Consider the following 27,892-nt stretch of genomic DNA (forward strand, 5'->3'; position numbering starts at 1 on the left):
TATTCTTAATGTTTTTATTTATATATGTTTAGCGCAAATAATATAATTGAAATGCATCAAGTTGTCTGATAGAATAAAAACAAATGTAGACGTGAATACATTTCTATATCTTCCCTTAGCTGTGGTGCATATAACCCTACTATATCTATATATATATATATCGCTCACAACCCCCCCGGGCAGTAGGGTTACAGGGGGGGGCAGTAGGTTTACAGGGGGGGGGCAGTAGGGTTACAGGGGGGGGCAGTAGGGTTACAGGGGGGGGGCAGTAGGGTTACAGGGGGGGGGCAGTAGGGTTACAGGGGGGGGCAGTAGGGTTACAGGGGGGGGCAGTAGGGTTACAGGGGGGGGCAGTAGGGTTACAGGGGGGGCAGTAGGGTTACAGGGGGGGCAGTAGGGTTACAGGGGGGGCAGTAGGGTTACAGGGGGGGCAGTAGGGTTACAGGGGGGGCAGTAGGGTTACAGGGGGGGCAGTAGGGTTACAGGGGGGGCAGTAGGGTTACAGGGGGTTACAGGGGGGGCAGTAGGGTTACAGGGGGGGGGGGGGCAGTAGGGTTACAGGGGGGGCAGTAGGGTTACAGGAGGTCAGTAGGGTTACAGGGGGGGCAGTAGGGTTACAGGGTTACAGGGGGGGCAGTAGGGTTACAGGGGGGGCAGTAGGGTTACAGGGGGGGCAGTAGGGTTACAGGGGGGCAGTAGGGTTACAGGGGGGCAGTAGGGTTACAGGGGGGGCAGTAGGGTTACAGGGGGGGGCAGTAGGGTTACAGGGGGGGGCAGTAGGGTTACAGGGGGGGGCAGTAGGGTTACAGGGGGGGGCAGTAGGGTTACAGGGGGGGGCAGTAGGGTTACAGGGGGGGCAGTAGGGTTACAGGGGGGGCAGTAGGGTTACAGGGGGGGCAGTAGGGTTACAGGGGGGGCAGTAGGGTTACAGCTTCTTCAGTCTGCTGTACTGGTCTCTCTTGCTGCGCTCCCCGGCCCAGGTACTGCTCTTCAGTCTGAACTTCCTCAGGTCCTCTTTAAAGTCCTGGTGGTGCATGGGCCGGTATCCCTGGGGCTCACACTGCATCTACACACAGAGAGAGAGACCAGTTACAACATACATACAGCCAGCCAGCTTTGGCAATATGTACATTGTTATATCAGGCCAATAAAGTGAAGTGGATTGAGAAACTCATTTAGTCTAACTGGACACCTTAATGAGGCAGTGAATGAACAGAGAAAGGAAGCACGCGGGGCATTCTAAGCAATTAAAAAACACATTCGAATTGAAATACCTATTACAATTTGTCTAAAACTAATTGAATGCGTTATTGGACCAATTGCACATTATGGCAGTGAGGTGTGGGGTCCACTTACAAAACAAGATTTCACCCAATTGAAACCCTGCAGGGCAGAATTAGGCCAATATCCACGGATAATAAAAACATCTCAAATACAGTGACCACCTCACTTATCATTCCCCAACCATGCAATGCCAAGAGCTGAGCAAAGTCCCCTCATCCAGCTGGACCTGGGGCTGAGTTCACTAACCTGTTCTACTAACACACTGAAGCCTCAGTCCCCTCATCCAGCTGGTCCTGGGGCTGAGTTCACAAACCTGTTCTACTAACACACTGAAGCCTCAGTCCCCTCATCCAGCTGGTCCTGGGGCTGAGTTCACAAACCTGTTCTACTAACACACTGAAGCCTCAGTCCCCTCATCCAGCTGGTCCTGAGTTCACAAACCTGTTCTACTAACACACTGAAGCCTCAGTCCCCTCATCCAGCTGGTCCTGAGGCTGAGTTCACAAACCTGTTCTACTAACACACTGAAGCCTCAGTCCCCTCATCCAGCTGGTCCTGGGGCTGAGTTCACTAACCTGTTCTACTAACACACTGAAGCCTCAGGACCAGAACATCCAATCAATCAGGATAAGCCAAATTACAACACAGTCAAAACAAAACTACATTACTTATTGGGAAACACAAGCACAAAGCAAAATGCAGTGCTATCTGGCCCTAAATTGACAGTACACCGTGGCAAACTATTTGACCATGATTAGTGATTACAGACTCAGTGAGCAAAGGCTTTCCATCGAGAAGGGTAGACACATGAAAACCTGACTTCCTGTAAAGGAAAGGGCGTGCAACCACTGCACCACAGCAGAACTTGAGACGGAGCTGCATTTCCTGACAAAATGTCAAATTTACAATTAGAGAGTGTCATTTCCCCAAATGTGAAACCCTTATTAGAGGTTTCAAAGACCTCTCTGATGAGGATAGGCTACCCGCCCTGTTGGGGGAGGGACAGGCTACCCGTCCTGTTGGGGGAGGACGCAGAGAGCTGTGGGTTGGCAGCGCACTACATTGCTGCCTGCCATAAGTTGAGGGACAGAGACTGACAGACCAATCAACCTGCCAATCTATCGAATAGAATCTACAGATTGCCTGTTGAAGATAAATACTTTTACTAAGAGTATTAGTATTCTAGTAATTCACTGACCCGGTCTCTCCAGATCTCCTAACAGTACTATTTCTAGGGTGAATTTTAGATCAATGTTATGCATTTTCAGCCATTCCTGAACCTGAGACCAGAAACAGGCTACCTGAGGGCAATACCAAAATAAACGGTCTATTGATTCTGCATCCTCACAACAAAATCCGCAGAGCTTCGATGATTTTATGACCCAAATATTCAACATTTTGTTGGTGGCAAGAATTCTATAAAATCATTTTAGCTTAAAAGCACGAAGTCTTGAATCTTACGTTGATATATAAAACAATGCACACCCTGTACCATGGAATCGGTGCATCAAAAATCTCTTCCCAACTATTTTGCAATCTGTATGGCCCAGCTGTCAACATCCTGGTCCTCAAATGAAACTGGTAGACTTTCCTATTTATGCTATTTTTATTCCTCCTCCAGTTCTGATCCTTCATATGGGGCAGACAAACCAATTCCCTACCTCCTCCCCCTGCCTCCTCCAGGTTTGATCCTTTATATGGGGCAGACAGACCAGTTCCCTGCCTGCTCCAGGTTTGATCCTTTATATTGGGCAGACAGACCAATTCCCTACCTCCTCCCCCTGCCTCCTCCAGGTTTGATCCTTTATATTGGGCAGACAGACCAATTCCCTACCTCCTCCCGCTGCCACCTGCCTCCTCCAGTTTTGATCCTTTATATTGGGCAGACAGACCAATTCCCTACCTCCTCCCGCTGCCACCTGCCTCCTCCAGTTTTGGGGCAATGCTGTAATCAATTGGTTGTACTCTTGGATAAAACGAGCCTATTATTATATAGATAGGCTCATTTTATTTTGTCTGATTTAGCGTCCCAGATAAAGCTAAATATTTTTTTGCTCATAGGATTTGAAAAACTAATCAAGAGTAGGCAGCACCATAAGTACAGTTGAAGTCGGAAGTTTACATACACCTTAGCCAAATACATTTAAAAACTCAGTTTCACAATTCCTGACATTTAATCCTAGTAAAAATTCCCTGTTTTAGGTCAGTTAGGATCACCACTTGATTTTAAGAATGTGAAATGTCAGAATAATATTAGAGAGAATGATTTATTTCAGCTTGTATTTCTTTCATCACATTCCCAGTGGGTCAGAAATTTACATACACTCAATTAGTATTTGGTAGCATTGCCTTTAAATTGTTTAACTTATTATCTATGCATAGTCACTTTAGCCCTAACCTACATGTACAAAATAACTTGACTAACTTGTGCCCCCACACATTGACTCGGTTCCCCATGTATATAGGCTCGTTGTTGTTATTTTTATTGTGTTACTTTTTATTTACATTTCACTACAGTTTATTTAGTAAATATTAACTCTTAACTCTTTCTTGAACTACATTGTTGGTTAAGGGCTTGTAAGTAAGCATTTCACGGTAAGGTAAAAACCTGTTGCATTCGGAGCATGTGACAAATAAAATGTTATTTGATTCATTTAGGCACATTTTTTTTTAAATGTTCTATAAACTAATAGAAAGTGGTATTGGAGGGAAACATGTTATTAAATCAATGTACACTGAAAACAAATGTGCAGTAAAAATTGGCAACAGGCAAACTTCTCTCAGGGACGTGGAGTGAAACAGGGCTGTCCAATAAGTCCAACACTATTTAACATCTACATTAATGAATTGGCCAAAACATTAGAAGAATCGGCAGCACCTGGTATCACCCTACACAACACTGAAATCAAGTGTTTGCTGTACGCAGATGACCTGGTGGTTCCATCACACAGCTCTACAATGTCAAGAGATGAAACCAGAGAAGAGTCCCCTCAGCCAGCTGGTTCTGAGGCTCAGTTCACCAACCCAAACCAACCTCATAGAGCCTCAGGACAACACTCAGCCAGCTGGTTCTGAGGCTCAGTTCACCAACCCAAACCAACCTCATAGAGCCTCAGGACAGCACTCAGCCAGCTGGTTCTGAGGCTCAGTTCACTAACCCAAACCAACCTCATAGAGCCTCAGGACAGCACTCAGCCAGCTGGTTCTGAGGCTCAGTTCACTAACCCAAACCAACCTCATAGAGCCTCAGGACAGCACTCAGCCAGCTGGTTCTGAGGCTCAGTTCACCAACCCAAACCAACCTCATAGAGCCTCAGGACAGCACTCAGAAAATCTGGCCCAACCAAATCATCACAAAACTAAAATAAAATCACCTGTTGGAAAGACACCACAAAAAGGTAAACAGTCTGGCTATAGAGACCGGTCGTCACAGACAAACCCAGAGAGGACAGTCTGGCTATAGAGACCGGTCGTCACAGACAAACCCAGAGAGGACAGTCTGGCTATATAGAGACCGGTCGTCACAGACAAACCCAGAGAGGACAGTCTGGCTATATAGAGACCGGTCGTCACAGACAAACCCAGAGAGGACAGTCTGGCTATATAGAGACCGGTCGTCACAGACAAACCCAGAGAGGACAGTCTGGCTATAGAGACCGGTCGTCACAGACAAACCCAGAGAGGACAGTCTGGCTATAGAGACCGGTCGTCACAGACAAACCCAGAGAGGACAGTCTGGCTATAGAGACCGGTCATCACAGACAAACCCAGAGAGGACAGTCTGGCTATAGAGACCGGTCATCACAGACAAACCCAGAGAGGACAGTCTGGCTATATAGAGACCGGTCGTCACAGACAAACCCAGAGAGGACAGTCTGGCTATAGAGACCGGTCGTCACAGACAAACCCAGAGAGGACAGTCTGGCTATAGAGACCGGTCGTCACAGACAAACCCAGAGAGGACAGTCTGGCTATAGAGACCGGTCGTCACAGACAAACCCAGAGAGGACAGTCTGGCTATAGAGACCGGTCGTCACAGACAAACCCAGAGAGGACAGTCTGGCTATAGAGACCGGTCGTCACAGACAAACCCAGAGAGGACAGTCTGGCTATAGAGACAGGTCGTCACAGACAAACCCAGAGAGGACAGTCTGCCTATAGAGACCGGTCGTCACAGACAAACCCAGAGAGGACAGTCTGGCTATAGAGACCGGTCGTCACAGACAAACCCAGAGAGGACAGTCTGGCTATAGAGACCGGTCGTCACAGACAAACCCAGAGAGGACAGTCTGGCTATAGAGACAGGTCGTCACAGACAAACCCTGAGAGGACAGTCTGGCTATAGAGACCGGTCGTCACAGACAAACCCAGAGAGGACAGTCTGGCTATAGAGACAGGTCGTCACAGACAAACCCAGAGAGGACAGTCTGGCTATAGAGACAGGTCGTCACAGACAAACCCAGAGAGGACAGTCTGGCTATAGAGACCGGTCGTCACAGACAAACCCAGAGAGGACAGTCTGGCTATAGAGACCGGTCGTCACAGACAAACCCAGAGAGGACAGTCTGGCTATAGAGACAGGTCGTCACAGACAAACCCTGAGAGGACAGTCTGGCTATAGAGACCGGTCGTCACAGACAAACCCAGAGAGGACAGTCTGGCTATAGAGACAGGTCGTCACAGACAAACCCAGAGAGGACAGTCTGGCTATAGAGACAGGTCGTCACAGACAAACCCAGAGAGGACAGTCTGGCTATAGAGACAGGTCGTCACAGACAAACCCAGAGAGGACAGTCTGGCTATAGAGACAGGTCGTCACAGACAAACCCAGAGAGGACAGTCTGGCTATAGAGACCGGTCGTCACAGACAAACCCAGAGAGGACAGTCTGGCTATAGAGACCGGTCGTCACAGACAGACCTGGCTGCCCAGAGAGGACAGTCTCGGCTATAGAGACCGGTCGTCACAGACAGACCTGGCTGCCCAGAGAGGACAGTCTGGCTATAGAGACCGGTCGTCACAGACAGACCTGGCTGCCCAGAGAGGACAGTCTCTGGGCTATAGAGACCGGTCGTCACAGACAGACCTGGCTGCCCAGAGAGGACAGTCTCGGCTATAGAGACCGGTCGTCACAGACAGACCTGGCTGCCCAGAGAGGACAGTCTGGGCTATAGAGACCGGTCGTCACAGACAGACCTGGCTGACCAGAGAGGACAGTCTCTGGGCTATAGAGACCGGTCGTCACAGACAGACCTGGCTGCCCAGAGAGGACAGTCTCGGCTATAGAGACCGGTCGTCACAGACAGACCTGGCTGCCCAGAGAGGACAGTCTCGGCTATAGAGACCGGTCGTCACAGACAGACCTGGCTGCCCAGAGAGGACAGTCTGGCTATAGAGACCGGTCGTCACAGACAGACCTGGCTGCCCAGAGAGGACAGTCTCTGGGCTATAGAAACCGGTCGTCACAGACAGACCTGGCTGCCCAGAGAGGCCAGTCTCTGGGCTATAGAAACCGGTCGTCACAGACAGACCTGGCTGCCCAGAGAGGACAGTCTCTGGGCTATAGAGACCGGTCGTCACAGACAGACCTGGCTGCCCAGAGAGGACAGTCTCTGGGCTATGTATTTGCCTGCCACAGCCTGAGGGACACAGCAGAGTAAAGAGTTACTACTAATGATGGCAGCTGTAGTAGATGTAATGGTGAGGGACACAGAACACTAACGTCAGCAGAGTAAAGAGTTACTACTAATGATGGCAGCTGTAGTAGATGTAATGGTGAGGGACACAGAACACTAACGTCAGCAGAGTAAAGAGTTACTACTAATGATGGCAGCTGTAGTAGATGTAATGGTGAGGGACACAGAACACTAACGTCAGCAGAGTAAAGAGTTACTACTAATGATGCCGCTGTAGTAGATGTAATGGTGAGGGACACAGAACACTAACGTCAGCAGAGTAAAGAGTTACTACTAATGATGCAGCTGTAGTAGATGTAATGGTGAGGGACACAGAACACTAACGTCAGCAGAGTAAAGAGTTACTACTAATGATGCCGCTGTAGTAGATGTAATGGTGAGGGACACAGAACACTAACGTCAGCAGAGTAAAGAGTTACTACTAATGATGCAGCTGTAGTAGATGTAATGGTGAGGGACACAGAACACTAACGTCAGCAGAGTAAAGAGTTACTACTAATGATGCCGCTGTAGTAGATGTAATGGTGAGGGACACAGAACACTAACGTCAGCAGAGTAAAGAGTTACTACTAATGATGCAGCTGTAGTAGATGTAATGGTGAGGGACACAGAACACTAACGTCAGCAGAGTAAAGAGTTACTACTAATGATGCAGCTGTAGTAGATGTAATGGTGAGGGACACAGAACACTAACGTCAGCAGAGTAAAGAGTTACTACTAATGATGCAGCTGTAGTAGATGTAATGGTGAGGGACACAGAACACTAACGTCAGCAGAGTAAAGAGTTACTACTAATGATGGCAGCTGTAGTAGATGTAATGGTGAGGGACACAGAACACTAACGTCAGCAGAGTAAAGAGTTACTACTAATGATGCAGCTGTAGTAGATGTAATGGTGAGGGACACAGAACACTAACGTCAGCAGAGTAAAGAGTTACTACTAATGATGCAGCTGTAGTAGATGTAATGGTGAGGGACACAGAACAGTAACGTCAGCAGAGTAAAGAGTTACTACTAATGATGCCGCTGTAGTAGATGTAATGGTGAGGGACACAGCAGAGTAAAGAGTTACTACTAATGATGCCGCTGTAGTAGATGTAATGGTGAGGGACACAGCAGAGTAAAGAGTTACTACTAATGATGCCGCTGTAGTAGATGTAATGGTGAGGGACACAGCAGAGTAAAGAGTTACTACTAATGATGGCGCTGTAGTAGATGTAATGGTGAGGGACACAGAACACTAACGTCAGCAGAGTAAAGAGTTACTACTAATGATGCAGCTGTAGTAGATGTAATGGTGAGGGACACAGAACACTAACGTCAGCAGAGTAAAGAGTTACTACTAATGATGGCAGCTGTAGTAGATGTAATGGTGAGGGACACAGAACACTAACGTCAGCAGAGTAAAGAGTTACTACTAATGATGGCAGCTGTAGTAGATGTAATGGTGAGGGACACAGAACACTAACGTCAGCAGAGTAAAGAGTTACTACTAATGATGGCAGCTGTAGTAGATGTAATGGTGAGGGACACAGAACACTAACGTCAGCAGAGTAAAGAGTTACTACTAATGATGGCAGCTGTAGTAGATGTAATGGTGAGGGACACAGAACACTAACGTCAGCAGAGTAAAGAGTTACTACTAATGATGCAGCTGTAGTAGATGTAATGGTGAGGGACACAGAACAGTAAAGAGTTACTACTAATGATGGCAGCTGTAGTAGATGTAATGGTGAGGGACACAGAACACTAACGTCAGCAGAGTAAAGAGTTACTACTAATGATGGCAGCTGTAGTAGATGTAATGGTGAGGGACACAGAACACTAACGTCAGCAGAGTAAAGAGTTACTACTAATGATGCAGCTGTAGTAGATGTAATGGTGAGGGACACAGAACACTAACATCAGCAGAGTAAAGAGTTACTACTAATGATGGCAGCTGTAGTAGATGTAATGGTGAGGGACACAGAACACTAACGTCAGCAGAGTAAAGAGTTACTACTAATGATGCCGCTGTAGTAGATGTAATGGTGAGGGACACAGAACACTAACGTCAGCAGAGTAAAGAGTTACTACTAATGATGGCAGCTGTAGTAGATGTAATGGTGAGGGACACAGAACACTAACGTCAGCAGAGTAAAGAGTTACTACTAATGATGGCAGCTGTAGTAGATGTAATGGTGAGGGACACAGAACACTAACGTCAGCAGAGTAAAGAGTTACTACTAATGATGCAGCTGTAGTAGATGTAATGGTGAGGGACACAGAACACTAACGTCAGCAGAGTAAAGAGTTACTACTAATGATGCAGCTGTAGTAGATGTAATGGTGAGGGACACAGAACACTAACGTCAGCAGAGTAAAGAGTTACTACTAATGATGCCGCTGTAGTAGATGTAATGGTGAGGGACACAGAACACTAACGTCAGCAGAGTAAAGAGTTACTACTAATGATGCCGCTGTAGTAGATGTAATGGTGAGGGACACAGAACACTAACGTCAGCAGAGTAAAGAGTTACTACTAATGATGGCAGCTGTAGTAGATGTAATGGTGAGGGACACAGAACACTAACGTCAGCAGAGTAAAGAGTTACTACTAATGATGCAGCTGTAGTAGATGTAATGGTGAGGGACACAGAACACTAACGTCAGCAGAGTAAAGAGTTACTACTAATGATGCAGCTGTAGTAGATGTAATGGTGAGGGACACAGAACACTAACGTCAGCAGAGTAAAGAGTTACTACTAATGATGCAGCTGTAGTAGATGTAATGGTGAGGGACACAGAACACTAACGTCAGCAGAGTAAAGAGTTACTACTAATGATGGCAGCTGTAGTAGATGTAATGGTGAGGATGACAGTTATTTATATTATATCCCACTGTTGACTGTTACCATTTATGGTTGTTACTCTTACATTTTTTGTATTTATTATTTTTTTACTTTATACATCGTTGCTTTGACACCATTGACGCAAATACATTGAACACGCGTGAGTAGATGTCAACGCTGAGGCCCCCGTCAACGCTGTGGCCCCCGGTCGACGCTGAGGCCCCCGGTCAACGCCGAGGCCCCCGTCAACGCTGAGGCCCCCGGTCGACGCCGAGGCCCCCGGTCGACGCCGAGGCCCCCGGTCAACGCCGAGGCCCCCGTCAACGCTGAGGCCCCCGTCAACGCTGAGGCCCCCGGTCGACGCCGAGGCCCCCGGTCGACGCCGAGGCCCCCGGTCGACGCCGAGGCCCCCGGTCGACGCCGAGGCCCCCGGTCGACGCCGAGGCCACCGTCAACGCCGAGGCCCCCGTCAACGCTGAGGCCCCCGTCAACGCTGAGGCCCCCGGTCGACGCTGAGGCCCCCGGTCGACGCTGAGGCCCCCGGTCGACGCTGAGGCCCCCGGTCGACGCTGAGGCCCCCGGTCGACGCTGAGGCCCCCGGTCGACGCTGAGGCCCCCGTCAACGCCGAGGCCCCCGTCAACGCTGAGGCCCCCGTCAACGCTGAGGCCCCCGGTCGACGCTGTAACCTAACTACGTGTCTTTTGTTATAGAAATAAATATGACATGGCTGCATGGTAACGATCATTTCAATGAGCACACCTCTGATTCTAGAGATCAAAACTTTTTGTCATCCACGATTGTGTTTTACCCGGAAGTGATGGAAGAACTCTTGGTAGCCTCCCTTGAGGACGTAGAGTTCTGGGTACTGCAGGTTAGGGTACTCGTTCATCGCCCTGTCCCTCCGACGTACGAAACGACACATCCCGGGCCCTCGCTCCGAGGAGAACTCACAGTGGAAGACGAGGAGGACCCTGTGGTCAGGGGAGAGGGGGGCGATGGGGGTGCGTAGGAGGTACTCCTCTACCTGCTCCTCCTGGTAGAGGTTCAGGGCTCCTTTAATGTGGCCCCCCTCAAACTCATACGGGTAGCGACAGTCAATCACCACGATCCTCTCGACAACATGATGCAGCTGGCCGCTCAGAGCGAACACCATCTGAGGAACAGACAGACAGGTTAGTCCCAGGTTATAGAGGATCCAGCTGGCCGCTCAGAGCGGACACCATCTGAGAAACAGACAGACACCATCTGAGGAACAGACAGACACCATCTGAGGAACAGACAGACACCATCTGAGGAACAGACAGACACCATCTGAGGAACAGACAGACACCATCTGAGGAACAGACAGACACCATCTGAGGAACAGACAGACAGGTTGGTCCCAGGTTATAGAGGATCCAGCTGGCCGCTCAGAGCGGACACCATCTGCAGAACAGACAGACACCATCTGAGGAACAGTCAGACAGGTTAGTCCCAGGTTATAGAGGATCCAGCTGGCCGCTCAGAGCAGACACCATCTGCAGAACAGACAGACACCATCTGAGGAACAGTCAGACAGGTTAGTCCCAGGTTATAGAGGATCCAGCTGGCCGCTCAGAGCAGACACCATCTGAGGAACAGACAGACACCATCTGAGGAACAGACAGACACCATCTGAGGAACAGACAGACAGGTTAGTCCCAGGTTATAGAGGATCCAGCTGGCCGCTCAGAGCAGACACCATCTGAGGAACAGACACAGGTTAGTCCCAGGTTATAGAGGATCCAGCTGGCCGCTCAGAGAGAACACCATCTGAGGAATAGACAGACAGGTTAGTCCCAGGTTATAGAGGATCCAGCTGGCCGCTCAGAGAGGACACCATCTGAGGAATAGACAGACAGGTTAGTCCCAGGTTATAGATCCTCTCGACAAGAGGTCAATCTAAAGCATATTAATACGTCAGGATTTGATTTAAGCAGCATGAACATTCAAGCCTGATGCCTGATGAGCCATATACAGTGGGGTAACAAAGTATTTAGTCAGCCACCAATTGTGCAAGTTCTCCCACTTAAAAAGATGAGAGGCCTGTAATTTTCATCATAGGTACACTTCAACTATGACAGACAAAATGAGATAAAAAAATCCAGAAAATCACATTGTAGGATTTTTTATTAATTTATTTGCAAATTATGGTGGAAAAAAGGATTTTATAAGATATTTTTTTTCTCTAAAAAAAAAAAAAAACATTTAGAAAAAATTTATAAAAAACAGTTTTTCTCTTTGTCATTATGGGGTAGTGTGTGTAGATAGAAAATAAATTATATTTAATCTATTTTTTTACCCCAAACATAAAAGGCTTTGACTTCAGGCCAAAAAGTATATTCCTTTGCTGTGTTTTTTGCAGTATTAGTTTAGTACCTTGTTGTATGCAAGATTATTATTCTGTATATTTGTACTCAGGGAAACATGAGGCCATTGGTGACATTTAGACACCGTCAGCTGAGTCACTATCAGTACAATGTTGTTGATCCGTCCTCAGTTCTTCCATCACAGCCATCAAACTATGTTTTAACAATCACCAATGGCCTGCTGGCTCCCTGAACAGTGTCCTTCCTGTTCTGCAGTTCATAAGCTCGACTATCTTGGTGTCTGGGTGGTTTAATACAATACTTGACCATAAAGAGATAGTCACTGTCTGATTTGTTACCCATCTACCAAATCACTGCACTTCTGAGGCTTTTCAAAAGCTCCCTGGTCTTTAGCGTTAAATCTGTGCATGAAATGCAATACTTGACTGAGGGACGTTACGTATGTATGTATGTATGGTGGACAGAGGAAGGAGTAGTCATTCACTACTAGACTGAGGGACATTACAGATGTATGTATGTATGTATGTATGTATGTATGTATGTGTGGGGGACAGAGGAAGGAGTGGTCATTCAAAAAAAAGACATGTCAACCCCTATCATTGAAGATGCCACATTTGACTCCTGAACATAATTTTGGCTCATCTAAACAAAGGGGCTTCCGCTCAAGCAATTACCACGAGCCCGTCCTCCCAATTAAAAAGGTGCCACCAACCTCCTGTGGCTGATACAATGTAAAATGTTATCATGTTTCATTTTTCGGGGGGGGGGGGGGTGGCTACAGCTAAACACTGTTCCTCACCAACTCAGGTAAAGGGACAGAACAAGCTGGTGAAGAAATGAAAGGGTGACTGTTCCTCACCATCTCAGGAGTGATGTATTTGAGGTCCTGGTGTTTTCCCTCCACGGTAGACAGGGCGAAGGATTTGGTGAAATCTCCTATCAGCTCCTTGTCCAGCAGCTTCTCAATCTCTGTGTGGTTACAGAATGATTTGGAGCGCTGTATGTGGCGCTCAGAACATACCTGGATGGAGGGAGGGAGGGAGAGAGAGAGGGGGTGGTGTGGTTATTTCAGGGGCTCATGTAGAATAACAGCCGGAGTTTGTATTCACACCCCTAGACATTTCCCCCAGTTTGATTGTATTCACACCCCTAGACATTGTCCAGTTTGATTGTATTCACACCCCTAGACATTTCCCACAGTTTGATTGTATTCACACCCCTAGACATTTCCCAGTTTGATTGTATTGATTGTTGAGAGGCCTGTTAGTTTCTTTTCCAAAATGTTTAACCCTTATCAGTTGAACTACTCAGTTGTGGAAAAAGAAGCCCTAGCACCCATGGGCGCTACGACACATCGCAGTGCATGTTGGGCGGGAGTAGTACCTATTGCGGTCTACACCCTCTCACCTTCTTGAGGACTATGATGTGTCCTAACCAGAGGATAATGAGATGGTGTTTGTTTTTACAGGCATTCCATGTCGATGTTCGGCACATCAGGGGAACTGATAATGTCATTGCTGACGCGCTCTCTTGTGTGCGCTGTTCCTGAACGCGTTGATCGGTGGACACACGTTCTTATACACGTTGTCCCCAAGGGTGTGTGTGTCGTCCACTGTTTGTTTTGTGTTGTCCAGTCACTCCAGTCTTCTGTTCCCTGCTGTCCTAGTTTTTTTTCTTTCCCTATTAAAAATGTTGCATCCTGTGAGCAAAGGTTGCTGAGGTCTGGGGAGGACGAGGTTGGCTGGGGCAGTTGGGTAGCGTTTCCCAGAGCAGTATTGTTTGTGTTTGGTTGGTGTGGTGTTCCGGGGTCCTAGGTGGTCATGACCCTCCTACTCTGTCTGACGAATTCTCTGTTTGCTCGTTTTCCTTAATAGGATGTCAGTGGGCGAAGCCGGGTGGGTCATCAGCCAACTGGGACACACCTGGGCTCATTTCACCTCTCCTGGTGAAATGAGGCCATTTCCTCTCCTGGTGAAATGAGGCCATTTCCTCTCCTGGTGAAATGAAGCCATTTCCTCTCCTGGTGAAATGAAGCCATTTCCTCTCCTGGTGAAATGAAGCCATTTCCTCTCCTGGTGAAATGAAGCCATTTCCTCTCCTGGTGAAATGAAGCCATTTCCTCTCCTGGTGAAATGAAGCCATTTCCTCTCCTGGTGAAATGAAGCCATTTCCTCTCCTGGTGAAATGAAGCCATTTCCTCTCCTGGTGAAATGAAGCCATTTCCTCTCCTGGTGAAATGAAGCCATTTCCTCTCCTGGTGAAATGAAGCCATTTCCTCTCCTGGTGAAATGAAGCCATTTCCTCTCCTGGTGAAATGAAGCCATTTCCTCTCCTGGTGAAATGAAGCCATTTCCTCTCCTGGTGAAATGAAGCCATTTCCTCTCCTGGTGAAATGAAGCCATTTCCTCTCCTGGTGAAATGAAGCCATTTCCTCTCCTGGTGAAATGAAGCCATTTCCACTCCGGCAATTAAGTTAGGAAGGACGCCTGCATCTTTGTAGTGACTGGGTGTATTGATACACCATCTAATGTGTAATTAATAACATTCTCAAAGGGATATTCAATGTCTGCTTTTTTATTTTTACCCATCTACCAATAGGGGCCCTTCTTTGCGAGGCTGTGGAAAACCTCCCTGGTCTTTGTGGTTGAAATTCACTTACAGATGAGTGTATGTGTGGGGTACAGAGATGAGGTAGTCATTCACAAATCATGTTAAACACTATTATTGCACACAGTGTGAGTCCATTCAACTTATTATGTGACTTGTTAAACAAATGTTAACTCCTGATTGTAGACTTGCCATAACAAAGGGGCTGAATACTTCAGCTTTTCATTTTTTATTAATTTGTAACAATTTTGAAAATCATAATACCCCTGACATTATGGGGTATTGTGTGTTGGTCAGTGATGGAAAAAAAAAATCGACTTAAAATCGTAATTTGTAACAAAATGTGGAAAAGGTCGAGGGGTGTGAAAACTTTCTGAAGGACCTGAAGTTAACAAATCCAAAACATTGCAGTCAGACTAGGCAAAAAACACTGATCTATAAAATCACTTTACACAGTCTAAATAACAAATCATTTTGTCATCAAGATTAGTGAATCTGTGGTTCTCCTCGCTCAAATCAATCCCCTCAAAAAAAAAAGACATTAAGCAGGAAGTACCAGGACCAGTTGACTAGGGGGTGGAGACATTAAGCAGGAAGTACCAGGACCAGTTGACTAGGGGGTGGAGACATTAAGCAGGAAGTACCAGGACCAGTTGACTAGGGGGTGGAGACATTAAGCAGGAAGTACCAGGACCAGTTGACTAGGGGGTGGAGACATTAAGCAGGAAGTACCAGGACCAGTTGACTAGGGGGTGGAGACATTAAGCAGGAAGTACCAGGACCAGTTGACTAGGGGGTGGAGACATTGATCAGGAAGTACCAGGACCAGTTGACTAGGGGGTGGAGACATTAAGCAGGAAGTACCAGGACCAGTTGACTAGGGGGTGGAGACATTAAGCAGGAAGTACCAGGACCAGTTGACTAGGGGGTGGAGACATTAAGCAGGAAGTACCAGGACCAGTTGACTAGGGGGTGGAGACATTAAGCAGGAAGTACCAGGACCAGTTGACTAGGGGGGTGAAGACATTAAGCAGGAAGTACTATGAGCAGGTACGTACCATCTTGCTGGGAGAGCTGTCGTCCTGGTCCATGGTGGTGCCATGAGTTTCCGCCAGGCTGCGTCGTCTCTTCACTCTGACCGGCGTGTTCTCGTCCTGGGGGCGCTTCAGAGGTGTGCGGTTCGCCTGGCTGGGCATGGAGGGCGAGCGGAATAGACCCCGAGGCCGACAACGAACCACCGGCTGAGGAAGAGGACAAAGACGAAGTTAGTTTGATGCTACCGTGAACACTTGCTGTTTTCATCCTAGCACGGACTGTGCTGAGAGTGTAGTTGTTCCTACTGAACACCAGACAGTGTTGCACTGGATAAGAGCCACAGTTAAAGGAGAAGTTTACCTAGAATCCAGTAACTACCAAGTGATTCCATACATTGAACATTTGTTTCGTGGAGTTCGCCCTCTCCCCCCTGTATTAGTGTACTGACACAACTGTAAAAAAAGGGTCACGTGTCAACAGGTCACGTGTTACTGGGTCACGTGTTACTGGGTCACGTGTTACTGGGTCACGTGTCAACGGGTCACGTGTCAAATGGTCACGTAACTCATGACGTTGCTGGATGCAGGCCTCTGCTCCATTGTCAGTGAATTCATGATTCAGAAATCGAAACCACTCTCTGGGGAATCCTTGTTACGTAGCCGACTGCCACAGCAGTGGAGATGAGTAACCACTCTCTGGGGAATCCTTGTTATGTAGCCGACTGCCACAGCAGTGGAGATGAGTAACCACTCTCTGGGGAATCCTTGTTATGTAGCCGACTGCCACAGCAGTGGAGATGAGTAACCACTCTCTGGGGAATCCTTGTTATGTAGCCGACTGCCACAGCAGTAGAGATGAGTAACCACTCTCTGGGGAATCCTTGTTATGTAGCCGACTGCCACAGCAGTGGAGATGAGTAACCACTCTCTGGGGAATCCTTGTTATGTAGCCGACTGCCACAGCAGTAGAGATGAGTAACCACTCTCTGGGGAATCCTTGTTATGTAGCCGACTGCCACAGCAGTAGAGATGAGTAACCACTCTCTGGGGAATCCTTGTTATGTAGCCGACTGCCACAGCAGTGGAGATGAGTAACCACTCTCTGGGGAATCCTTGTTATGTAGCCGACTGCCACAGCAGTAGAGATGAGTAACCACTCTCTGGGGAATCCTTGTTATGTAGCCGACTGCCACAGCAGTGGAGATGAGTAACCACTCTCTGGGGAATCCTTGTTATGTAGCCGACTGCCACAGCAGTAGAGATGAGTAACCACTCTCTGGGGAATCCTTGTTATGTAGCCGACTGCCACAGCAGTAGAGATGAGTAACCACTCTCTGGGGAATCCTTGTTATGTAACCACTCTCTGGGGAATCCTTGTTATGTAGCCGACTGCCACAGCAGTAGAGATGAGTAACCACTCTCTGGGGAATCCTTGTTATGTAGCCGACTGCCACAGCAGTAGAGATGAGTAACCACTCTCTGGGGAATCCTTGTTATGTAGCCGACTGCCAGAGCAGTGGAGATGAGTAACCACTCTCTGGGGAATCCTTGTTATGTAGCCGACTGCCACAGCAGTGGAGATGAGTAACCACTCTCTGGGGAATCCTTGTTATGTAGCCGACTGCCAGAGCAGTGGAGATGAGTAACCACTCTCTGGGGAATCCTTGTTATGTAGCCGACTGCCACAGCAGTAGAGATGAGTAACCACTCTCTGGGGAATCCTTGTTATGTAGCCGACTGCCACAGCAGTGGAGATGAGTAACCACTCTCTGGGGAATCCTTGTTATGTAGCCGACTGCCACAGCAGTAGAGATGAGTAACCACTCTCTGGGGAATCCTTGTTATGTAGCCGACTGCCACAGCAGTAGAGATGAGTAACCACTCTCTGGGGAATCCTTGTTATGTAGCCGACTGCCACAGCAGTAGAGATGAGTAACCACTCTCTGGGGAATCCTTGTTATGTAGCCGACTGCCACAGCAGAAGAGATGAGAAACCACTCTCTGGGGAATCCTTGTTATGTAACCACTCTCTGGGGAATCCTTGTTATGTAGCCGACTGCCACAGCAGTAGAGATGAGTAACCACTCTCTGGGGAATCCTTGTTATGTAGCCGACTGCCACAGCAGTAGAGATGAGTAACCACTCTCTGGGGAATCCTTGTTATGTAGCCGACTGCCACAGCAGTAGAGATGAGTAACCACTCTCTGGGGAATCCTTGTTATGTAGCCGACTGCCACAGCAGTAGAGATGAGTAACCACTCTCTGGGGAATCCTTGTTATGTAGCCGACTGCCACAGCAGTAGAGATGAGTAACCACTCTCTGGGGAATCCTTGTTATGTAGCCGACTGCCACAGCAGTAGAGATGAGTAACCACTCTCTGGGGAATCCTTGTTATGTAACCACTCTCTGGGGAATCCTTGTTATGTAGCCGACTGCCACAGCAGTAGAGATGAGTAACCACTCTCTGGGGAATCCTTGTTATGTAGCCGACTGCCACAGCAGTAGAGATGAGTAACCACTCTCTGGGGAATCCTTGTTACGGACAAACGTCACGTTACGCCCTTATTCACAGACGAGGGGGCTTTCAGCAGGGAAGTGAAACACAGGTGGCCCCCACCACTCTAGCCCAGGAAACACAGATGGACCAACACATCCCTGGTTCAACACAGACTGGTGCTGCAGATGGACCAACACATCCCTGGTTCAACACAGACTGGTGCTGCAGATGGACCAACACATCCCTGGTTCAACACAGACTGGTGCTGCAGATGGACCAATACATCCCTGGTTCAACAGACTGGTGCTGCAGATGGACAAACACATCCCTGGTTCAACACAGACTGGTGCTGCAGATGGACCAATACATCCCTGGTTCAACAGGCTGGTGCTGCAGATGGACCAACACATCCCTGGTTCAACAGACTGGTGCTGCAGATGGACCAACACATCCCTGGTTCAACACAGACTGGTGCTGCAGATGGACCATCACATCCCTGGTTCAACAGACTGGTGCTGCAGATGGACAAACACATCCCTGGTTCAACACAGACTGGTGCTGCAGATGGACAAACACTGAACTACAGTAATGGGCGCTCCAGATCTGGTCACTGAACTACAGTAACGGGCGCTCCAGATCCGGACACTGAACTACAGTAATGGGCGCTCCAGATCTGGTCACTGAACTACAGTAACGGGCGCTCCAGATCCGGTCACTGAACTACAGTAACGGGCGCTCCAGATCCGGTCACTGAACTACAGTAACGGGCGCTCCAGATCCGGACACAGAACTACAGTAACGGGCGCTCCAGATCCGGACACTGAACTACAGTAACGGGCGCTCCAGATCCGGACACTGAACTACAGTAACGGGCGCTCCAGATCTGGTCACTGAACTACAGTAACGGGCGCTCCAGATCGGGTCACTGAACTACAGTAACGGGCGCTCCAGATCCGGACACTGAACTACAGTAACGGGCGCTCCAGATCCGGTCACTGAACTACAGTAACGGGCGCTCCAGATCCGGTCACTGAACTACAGTAACGGGCGCTCCAGATCCGGTCACTGAACTACAGTAACGGGCGCTCCAGATCCGGTCACTGAACTACAGTAACGGGCGCTCCAGATCCGGTCACTGAACTACAGTAACGGGCGCTCCAGATCCGGACACTGAACTACAGTAACGGGCGCTCCAGATCCGGTCACTGAACTACAGTAACGGGCGCTCCAGATCCGGTCACTGAACTACAGTAACGGGCGCTCCAGATCCGGTCACTGAACTACAGTAACGGGCGCTCCAGATCCGGACACTGAACTACAGTAACGGGCGCTCCAGATCCGGACACTGAACTACAGTAATTGGCGCTCCAGATCTGGTCACTGAACTACAGTAATGGGCGCTCCAGATCCGGTCACTGAACTACAGTAACGGGCGCTCCAGATCCGGTCACTGAACTACAGTAACGGGCGCTCCAGATCCGGACACTGAACTACAGTAATTGGCGCTCCAGATCCGGACACTGAACTACAGTAATGGGCGCTCCAGATCCGGTCACTGAACTACAGTAACGGGCGCTCCAGATCCGGTCACTGAACTACAGTAACGGGCGCTCCAGATCCGGTCACTGAACTACAGTAACGGGCGCTCCAGATCCGGTCACTGAACTACAGTAACGGGCGCTCCAGATCCGGTCACTGAACTACAGTAACGGGCGCTCCAGATCCGGTCACTGAACTACAGTAACGGGCGCTCCAGATCCGGACACTGAACTACAGTAACGGGCGCTCCAGATCCGGACACTGAACTACAGTAACGGGCGCTCCAGATCCGGACACTGAACTACAGTAACGGGCGCTCCAGATCCGGACACTGAACTACAGTAACGGGCGCTCCAGATCCGGTCACTGAACTACAGTAACGGGCGCTCCAGATCCGGTCACTGAACTACAGTAACGGGCGCTCCAGATCCGGTCACTGAACTACAGTAACGGGCGCTCCAGATCCGGACACTGAACTACAGTAACGGGCGCTCCAGATCCGGTCACTGAACTACAGTAACGGGCGCTCCAGATCCGGACACTGAACTACAGTAACGGGCGCTCCAGATCCGGACACTGAACTACAGTAACGGGCGCTCCAGATCTAGTCACTGAACTACAGTAACGGGCGCTCCAGATCCGGTCACTGAACTACAGTAACGGGCGTATGGTGACGGTTCTACATAGCAGTGTTTCCCCCACAGGGGAGCACATGTGCAGCCCTTACCCATCTCCCCTTCTGTGGTTAATGGTTTATGTGGAAAAGTACACATTTCCTCACTCAAAACCGAGAGCACTTTATTCTGTACGATTTCAATAAAAACAACTAATGTTCACACTTCGGGGATTTCTGAATAATGAATTCACAGGCAAAGGAGCAGAGAGGCTTGCATCTAGCAATGTCACATGACCCATTTTTTAAGCAGTTTCAGTACAGCACTACAGGGAGAGAGAGGCGACAAATTCCACTGAACTGAGTTTCAATGTAAGGAATCACTTTGGAATTACTGTATTTTGGTGTAAACTTCCTTTAAAAATTACTCAAAAGTAAAATGACTGCCTGTCTTTCTTTTAAGAAATCAGAACCAGACTAAAACCAGACATCTGGTGGCCAAACATCCATACCGAGTCATCTCCTGGCGTGGTGCGGTCCCTCACAAGCGGAGCGGTCAGCAGGCTGGACATCCCCATGGGCATGTCACACTCCTCCTCACAGTCATCCAGAACGTCAAGGAAACCGTCGTCGTCAAGGGAGCAGCGATGCGGGAAGATGGGTCTTCTGTCATCCAATGAGCTGAGGCGCTGGGACGGAGATAGCTACAGGAAGAAAAGCAGGAGCAACGGAAGGGTTAACTTTGATGTCGTCTGAACGTCAACACAACCTCTGGTCCACCGTCACATATTGATGACGTGGGAGTGTCAGTAAGTGTGTGTGTGTGTGTGTGTGTGTGTGTGTGTGTGTGTGTGTGTGTGTCCGGGCTACCCACCACGAGCGCTGGGCCAAAGTCCTTGGGCCAGGGGGCAAAGTCCTTGTTCTCCTCTCCCTCACTATGGAAGGACCTCATACGGCAGGGTGACATGGGCTTGGTGGGCTTCTTAAACTCAAAGCTCTCCTGGTTCTCCTTGTTTCCCTGTCCACCGTGACCAGAGGAGGTGGCTGTATCTTGGGCTGAACCGAGCCGTCCAAAGGTCCCATGGCGCTGCTGACTCTGGCTCCCTGGGACCGGACCATTCAGAGCCGGGCTGAAGTCCAGCAGCTGCAGTGGCAGAGAGTTGATTCTTCGGATTGGCATGTTTCTGTAAGTGGGGAAGAGGATCAACACCGTCAGTAAACACGGATGAGCCAGTCACTAAATCAATATGGAGTTTGGATCATGAACATTGAAAAGAGGAAACGACTCCCCAGAAAAAAGGATATTAAAAAGATATTCATTGAGCACCAGGGACTAAGCACTTACTCATTGACAACTCTTCCAGACTGGAGAACGGCCTTCTCAAACCTGCCAGAGAGAAACATTTACATTCAGCGACACACCAATTTATTGAGATCCCTGACCTACACAGCAAAAAGGACCCAGGAAGCCTTCGCCACTAACTAGGCCAGAAGAGGTCTGCAACTAAATGACCTTCTCAGGACAGGCCTCTACTGAAGAAGAGGACAGAGAGGGGCAAGAGGTGGTCTCTCCTTATCACTGTACAACAGAGCAGAGCCTGTATGCTAAATAAGCAGTGAGGGGAAGAGATGAGAGTACACAGACAGAAAGAGACAAGAGGAGAACGACGACGGGGGCGGGGGCTGCTAATAAGTGACTAGTTTCAGGAAGCTAGAAGTATATCGCACGTCACTACCTCACCGGAGAGGCATTTGAACCTCTTCGACATGTTTATCAAACATTTTGTATTTTGAAATTCCTTCTGGTGCATGTGAACTCTCATGTGCCTTAATAAAACACACTTCTATTCCATCTGTAAACACAAATAAGAATTGTTAAATTATGAGTGTAGCTACAGAGAAAGACATGAAACTTCCCGCTAGCCATGATTGGCTGAGATAATTGACGGGCTGGACACTGTCGGGAGAGGAGTTTGGGTTAGCCTAACCCTGCCATGTAGCATACTTCTGTCTATAACCTGAGATGCTCAGTATGTGTAGGTAATGCTTTCTACCACGGCTTTTTTATTTAATTTTTTTTAAACATAACGTTAGCCTTCGAGAACTACAAAAATTGTGCTACTTTTTTCTACAACATTGATGCCCTGAATTTGGCAGTCGCCATCGACAGATCAGTAGGAAAAAGTGATGGGCTACTTTCTGCACAGGCCACAGTCAGTGTGAACCAGTGACTTGACACACCGCTGGCCAAACAAGATGTAGCTTCAAACAAAACAGTGTTAAATGGTTCCATTCTGCTGTGACTCATTCATCATGGTCAGAAAGTAATTTTCATTGCAAGTTAAAGCGTACTGTTACCTAGCTAGCGAACGTTAGCTTACTGGCTCTCTATTACTTGTATGATCTGTGTAGTAATACTAGTCTAATCCGAAAAAAACATTTTCATTGAAAAACAAGAATAAAAGTGCCGTAGAATTAGCTATTACGCAAATAACCACTTCACCGAACCGTTTACACCTTCTGTATCCTGTGCATGTGACAAATAAACATAGATTTGATTTGATATAGTGTGTGTTTACCAGAGACTGTAATGTGAGGAACATGACCTGCACCAAAGTCAGATTATGATAAAGGCCAAAGACTAGATAGTGTATTTTTACCTGGAGTTTATCCCTTATTGTAGGCTACTACTTTCCCCACTTTTAACCATTAAATATTTTGTTGTTTACTACACTACTCACTCTGTTTAGCACATGGCCTCACAGGTTAGCCCCACCCATCTCTTTAAGGGTTAAGACGGTATAAATAATGCTGAATGGGGGTAGACAAAGAACAGCTCTCCAGTAGTAGTACCAAAACATTCAAAGGCCATTTTCTCAAAAGTGAGGTTACAAGTTTATCAACTTTCAAAGCAGAATGACTTTCCCATTACTCCTCTGAAGCCCACTGCTAGGAGATAATGCCTCCCACAATAATTTATTAACATTTTAGAAACTGTATAACACTTCTATAAGAAAAAAAGTCAGGTATAAATATCCATCCGTAACACCCCTATAACTGTTTGCTTCTATATCCGAGCAAGGGGAATGGTGCATCATGGGTTCAACATCTCCCATAAGCCCATCCTTCTACTAGGGTGATAAATGACTTAGGACGGACTTCCCAGTGGTGTTCAACATCTCCAATGAGCCCATCCTTCTACTAGGGTGATAAATGACTTAGGACGGACTTCCCAGTGGTGTTCAACATCTCCAATGAGCCCATCCTTCTACTAGGGTGATAAATGACTTAGGACGGACTTCCCAGTGGTGTTCAACATCTCCAATGAGCCCATCCTTCTACTAGGGTGATAAATGACTTAGGACGGACTTCCCAGTGGTGTTCAACATCTCCAATGAGCCCATCCTTCTACTAGGGTGATAAATGACTTAGGACGGACTTCCCAGTGGTGTTCAACATCTCCAATGAGCCCATCCTTCTACTAGGGTGATAAATGACTTAGGACGGACTTCCCAGTGGTGTTCAACATCTCCAATGAGCCCATCCTTCTACTAGGGTGATAAATGACTTAGGACGGACTTCCCAGTGGTGTTCAACATCTCCAATGAGCCCATCCTTCTACTAGGGTGATAAATGACTTAGGACGGACTTCCCAGTGGTGTTCAACATCTCCAATGAGCCCATCCTTCTACTAGGGTGATAAATGACTTAGGACGGACTTCCCAGTGGTGTTCAACATCTCCAATGAGCCCATCCTTCTACTAGGGTGATAAATGACTTAGGACGGACTTCCCAGTGGTGTTCAACATCTCCAATGAGCCCATCCTTCTACTAGGGTGATAAATGACTTAGGACGGACTTCCCAGTGGTGTTCAACATCTCCAATGAGCCCATCCTTCTACTAGGGAAAGTTCTATAGTATAAGAACATCTTGTCTGTAAATCTGCTTTATGAAAATGAATGAATCTTTACTAACGCCTAATCCCAGAACACAGCTGAGCAGATGACACTAACCGTGTTCCATTGGGATGAGGAAGAGGAGGGATTAGTACAGAGGAAGGGAGGGTAAGCATTGCTGAAACAGAGAGAAAGATTGGGACAGACAAGAGGCCTATTGCTTACGTCTCCTCAACATGGATGGGGTCCATGGGGCTGGGGGAATCCATACCAAGACCTGGAGGAAGATGGAGAAACGTCTCGTCAGGTCATCTGATCGTAAACAGTTGACTAGTTAAAATCAGAACACATTTACCCCACAGGTCTACACGGTGACACAGGAGATAATATTTAATCATGTACATTTTGGCTTTTTTCCTGCCCTGTTAATAACTAAACATCTGATTAATGTATTGTCCTGTACTGGTAAAAAAGTAAAATATCCTACAGTTATTCAAGGTGGTCAAACTGCACAAGTGAAAAGAGCAGAATTATAAAATGGGACAAAATATAAAGGCCTATAGGGCTACACACCTGGTTAAAATATATTTGACCTTTTAAAATAGCAAGCCAAGTTCCTAATGCCAGCATTTGATCGACACTTATTGGGGTGAAACATTTGCAGCCGTCTTATGATGTGGTCTTACCTGCATCAGAGGAGCAGTCAGAGGCGACGGAAGGAATCTTCAGAAGGGGAAGACGTTGTTTCCGCTTTGGAGTATCACACTGTTGGCTGTAAAGGAACGGGTTACATAATCACTTAACTTTTCTAACAACCAGCCAAACTAGCAATTACCATTAGCTTGAAATAGTTAGCTAACTACCAAGCTAGCTGGGGAGTATTCATTATGCCGATTCTGTTGCAAAACGCTTCTTAAACTGGAGCGAATGAGGGACCTACCTGTATTTGTGCTATTTTAGTTTAGTTGCGAGACTGGTTGGACCAATGATCGGGTCTGGACTAGTGGTTATAAAATAACCCTACCACAATACAACCGGATTCACCCCCCCCCCCCCCCACACACCTGGTAAATACTGTAGTTAGTTAGGAATCATAAAGATTACGTTTCTACAGATATATATATATATGCCTTTGTTGACAGGAAGCGTTTTTTTGCGGTGAAACTGCCTATATGGTGGTGGGGTTACTTTCTCTCGCAAACCACCAGAACAATGCAAACACACAGACTCCCGATGTTATGTCACAATTGTAGTTGTCCTGCAGCTTTCACAAATCAAAATCAAATGAAGCATTTCGTACATCAGCTGATGTCTCAAAGTGCTGTACAGAAACTCAGCCTAAACCCCCAAACAGCAAACAATGCAGATGTAGAAGAAGCACGGTGAGCTGAAAACAACATAGCATAGCAACATACACTGTATTACACTCTTACCTCCCAAGTCCAGCTAGATTGTTCATGTTTAGGGCCAGATTAGTGACGGGAGACAGTAGATGTGTGGGTCCAGGAGAGAAGAGGTTGATGCAAGGCGAGGTCATCACCGTGTCCGACATGGAGGAAAGGCCCGGGACTCTGTCGGGTCTGCTGGTCAAGCGACTGGTGACTGGACCGAAATCTTTAGTAACGTTTTCCAAATCCATCCTTACAAGGTAAATCCAATGATAGTTCCTTGAATGGAATTACATTTAGATGCCTGTTTAGAAAGGCCAAAATATCGGTGAATATACACAGGCCGAAAAATCAAGCTAACTAACCAAATTAGGAAACTTTGTAGAATGAGTACTAAAGACAAAACAACCACGGCAAGTTGTTTGCAGACCCCGTCTTGGAAAAACCTAAACTTACAACAACATCTTGTCCTAATAAAAGTACATATTTTATATTCTGTCAGAGAGCTGCACAGCTGTGTACTCTCCCTGACAAGGCACCACTCAAGCTCTGAGGAAGGAAATGCAGCTGACTGTATTTACGTTCAAAATAGAAGCTCACATGCTCACAATGCTTTCAGCCAATCAGAGACGACGTTACATCCTTGCCCGTCCAATCAAAGACGATGTTACATCGTTGCACGTGCAAATCAGAGACGTCGTTACATCCTTGCACGTCCAATCAGAGACGTCGTTACATCCTTGCATGTCCAATCAGAGGCGTTTCCCTTTCTGCGAGGTTGTCTGGCAGGAACATCGCTAGTGCTATTTGGGATCATTGGGACGTTCATACAATAACCTTAACCCTTACCCTAACATCAATCGTAACCTTCAATCATAACCTTAACCGTTTTAAATTTCAACTTTAATGGGGTGACGTAGGAGTTAGGAGGTCCCAAGGATTCAGTTGAGACTTTTCATCATGAATATGGGATGTCATTGCCATGACATACTCGTCTACGAACCAATCAAATTCATGACAGCAGCGTAGTCATGACAGGTAGCCAATGATAAGCATTTTAGAATATGAATTGAGGGTTGTTAACTTCAACCGCCTTTATTCAACGGAGAGAGACGCTTTACTACGAGTCTCTTACATGAATAAGCATGGGTATCTCTAGACAACTCCTATATATCAAGTGTTTGTCACCCGTCCTACTTATTCATTCGTGACAAATTAAGCATTACGAAACTTATATTCGAACAAATAAACTTCAAGTAGCAAATATGTTTTTTTGGGAGGGGGGACCAAATTCGACACCCACTGATCTGCATAGAAAAACTGGTGGGCGAAACAACGAAAAAGCGCCACCTGCTGAAGGGAGACAGATTTTCCACGGAGTTGAGCCTCTCTCTTCCTCTTCGCCTATAATAAACGCATTCTTCCCGCGGAAGATTTGAAGCGCCAGTTGGAGAATAACCACATGACCAACACAGCCAATCACACAGAAAAAAAAACATTCATATGGCGAAGAAACAACTATAGGCACAGAGTTTGATATAGCGTGCTTTGTTTTCAAGACCTCGCAAGTATGATTATAGGACTTCCGGTAAACTTAGTACATTAACAACTTTTCACATTCTTATGTTTGGAATCGCACTTGGAAAAATGACAGTTGACTTCCGTTCTCGCTATACGCTTGATTGAACACAAATATGCATTTTAGAAGAATATCCATGTCTGCACCTCCATTTGTACCACCTCACCGTAAAGAAACACACCAGTTGAAAATATTGACGCATGTGGTACATATAACGCACCGCATATAACGCACCAACTAGCGTTCCGGACTGCTCCATTGACAATGAATGACTTCCTCCGGAATGCAAAGAGTTTGATGTATCTGGTGGACATGAGGCGTTAAGAGTCGTTTTCACAGACAAACTATATGCCCGAACTCAGAAATAAAATATTCTTCCCTAAAATAACATGGTCACTGTAGTAAAACGTTTATTTTGATAGGCGATTTCCCGTATTTATCAGAGTGCCGTTTAGGTAGTCTGATTGCAGATGTGTCCATGTAAACAGGATTATTAGGGAAATCGTTCATCTTGCAAAGCATGTAAACATTTTAATCAAACTATTATATTAATCTGACTAGCCACAGTAATCATACTC

General features: G+C 47.3%; 1 protein-coding gene across 2 annotated transcripts; it reads right to left on the bottom strand.

Moving 5' to 3' along the window:
- LOC110498311 (M-phase inducer phosphatase 2) lies at positions 1 to 27,538 on the bottom strand. Of its 2 annotated transcripts, XM_036955435.2 has the most exons (10): positions 25,781 to 27,538; positions 25,034 to 25,119; positions 24,573 to 24,624; positions 21,796 to 21,837; positions 21,325 to 21,634; positions 20,963 to 21,154; positions 15,825 to 16,007; positions 13,019 to 13,180; positions 10,620 to 10,964; positions 1 to 1,066 (listed from the first exon to the last, which is right to left on the bottom strand). In XM_036955435.2, exons 1-10 carry the CDS (start codon positions 25,984 to 25,986, stop codon positions 926 to 928), a joined length of 1,719 nt encoding a protein of 572 aa, XP_036811330.2. In that variant the 5' UTR covers positions 25,987 to 27,538; the 3' UTR covers positions 1 to 925. The 2 variants fall into 2 exon arrangements, with proteins under 2 accessions (XP_036811330.2, XP_090065802.1); XM_090209676.1 differs by lacking the exon at positions 15,825 to 16,007 and having other exon boundaries at positions 25,781 to 26,324.
- Between the last annotated feature and the right edge of the window lie 354 nt (positions 27,539 to 27,892).

The sequence above is a fragment of the Oncorhynchus mykiss genome, chromosome 19 (assembly GCF_057628025.1).
Source record: "Oncorhynchus mykiss isolate SJ-2025 chromosome 19, ASM5762802v1, whole genome shotgun sequence".
NCBI classification, from domain to species: domain Eukaryota; kingdom Metazoa; phylum Chordata; class Actinopteri; order Salmoniformes; family Salmonidae; genus Oncorhynchus; species Oncorhynchus mykiss.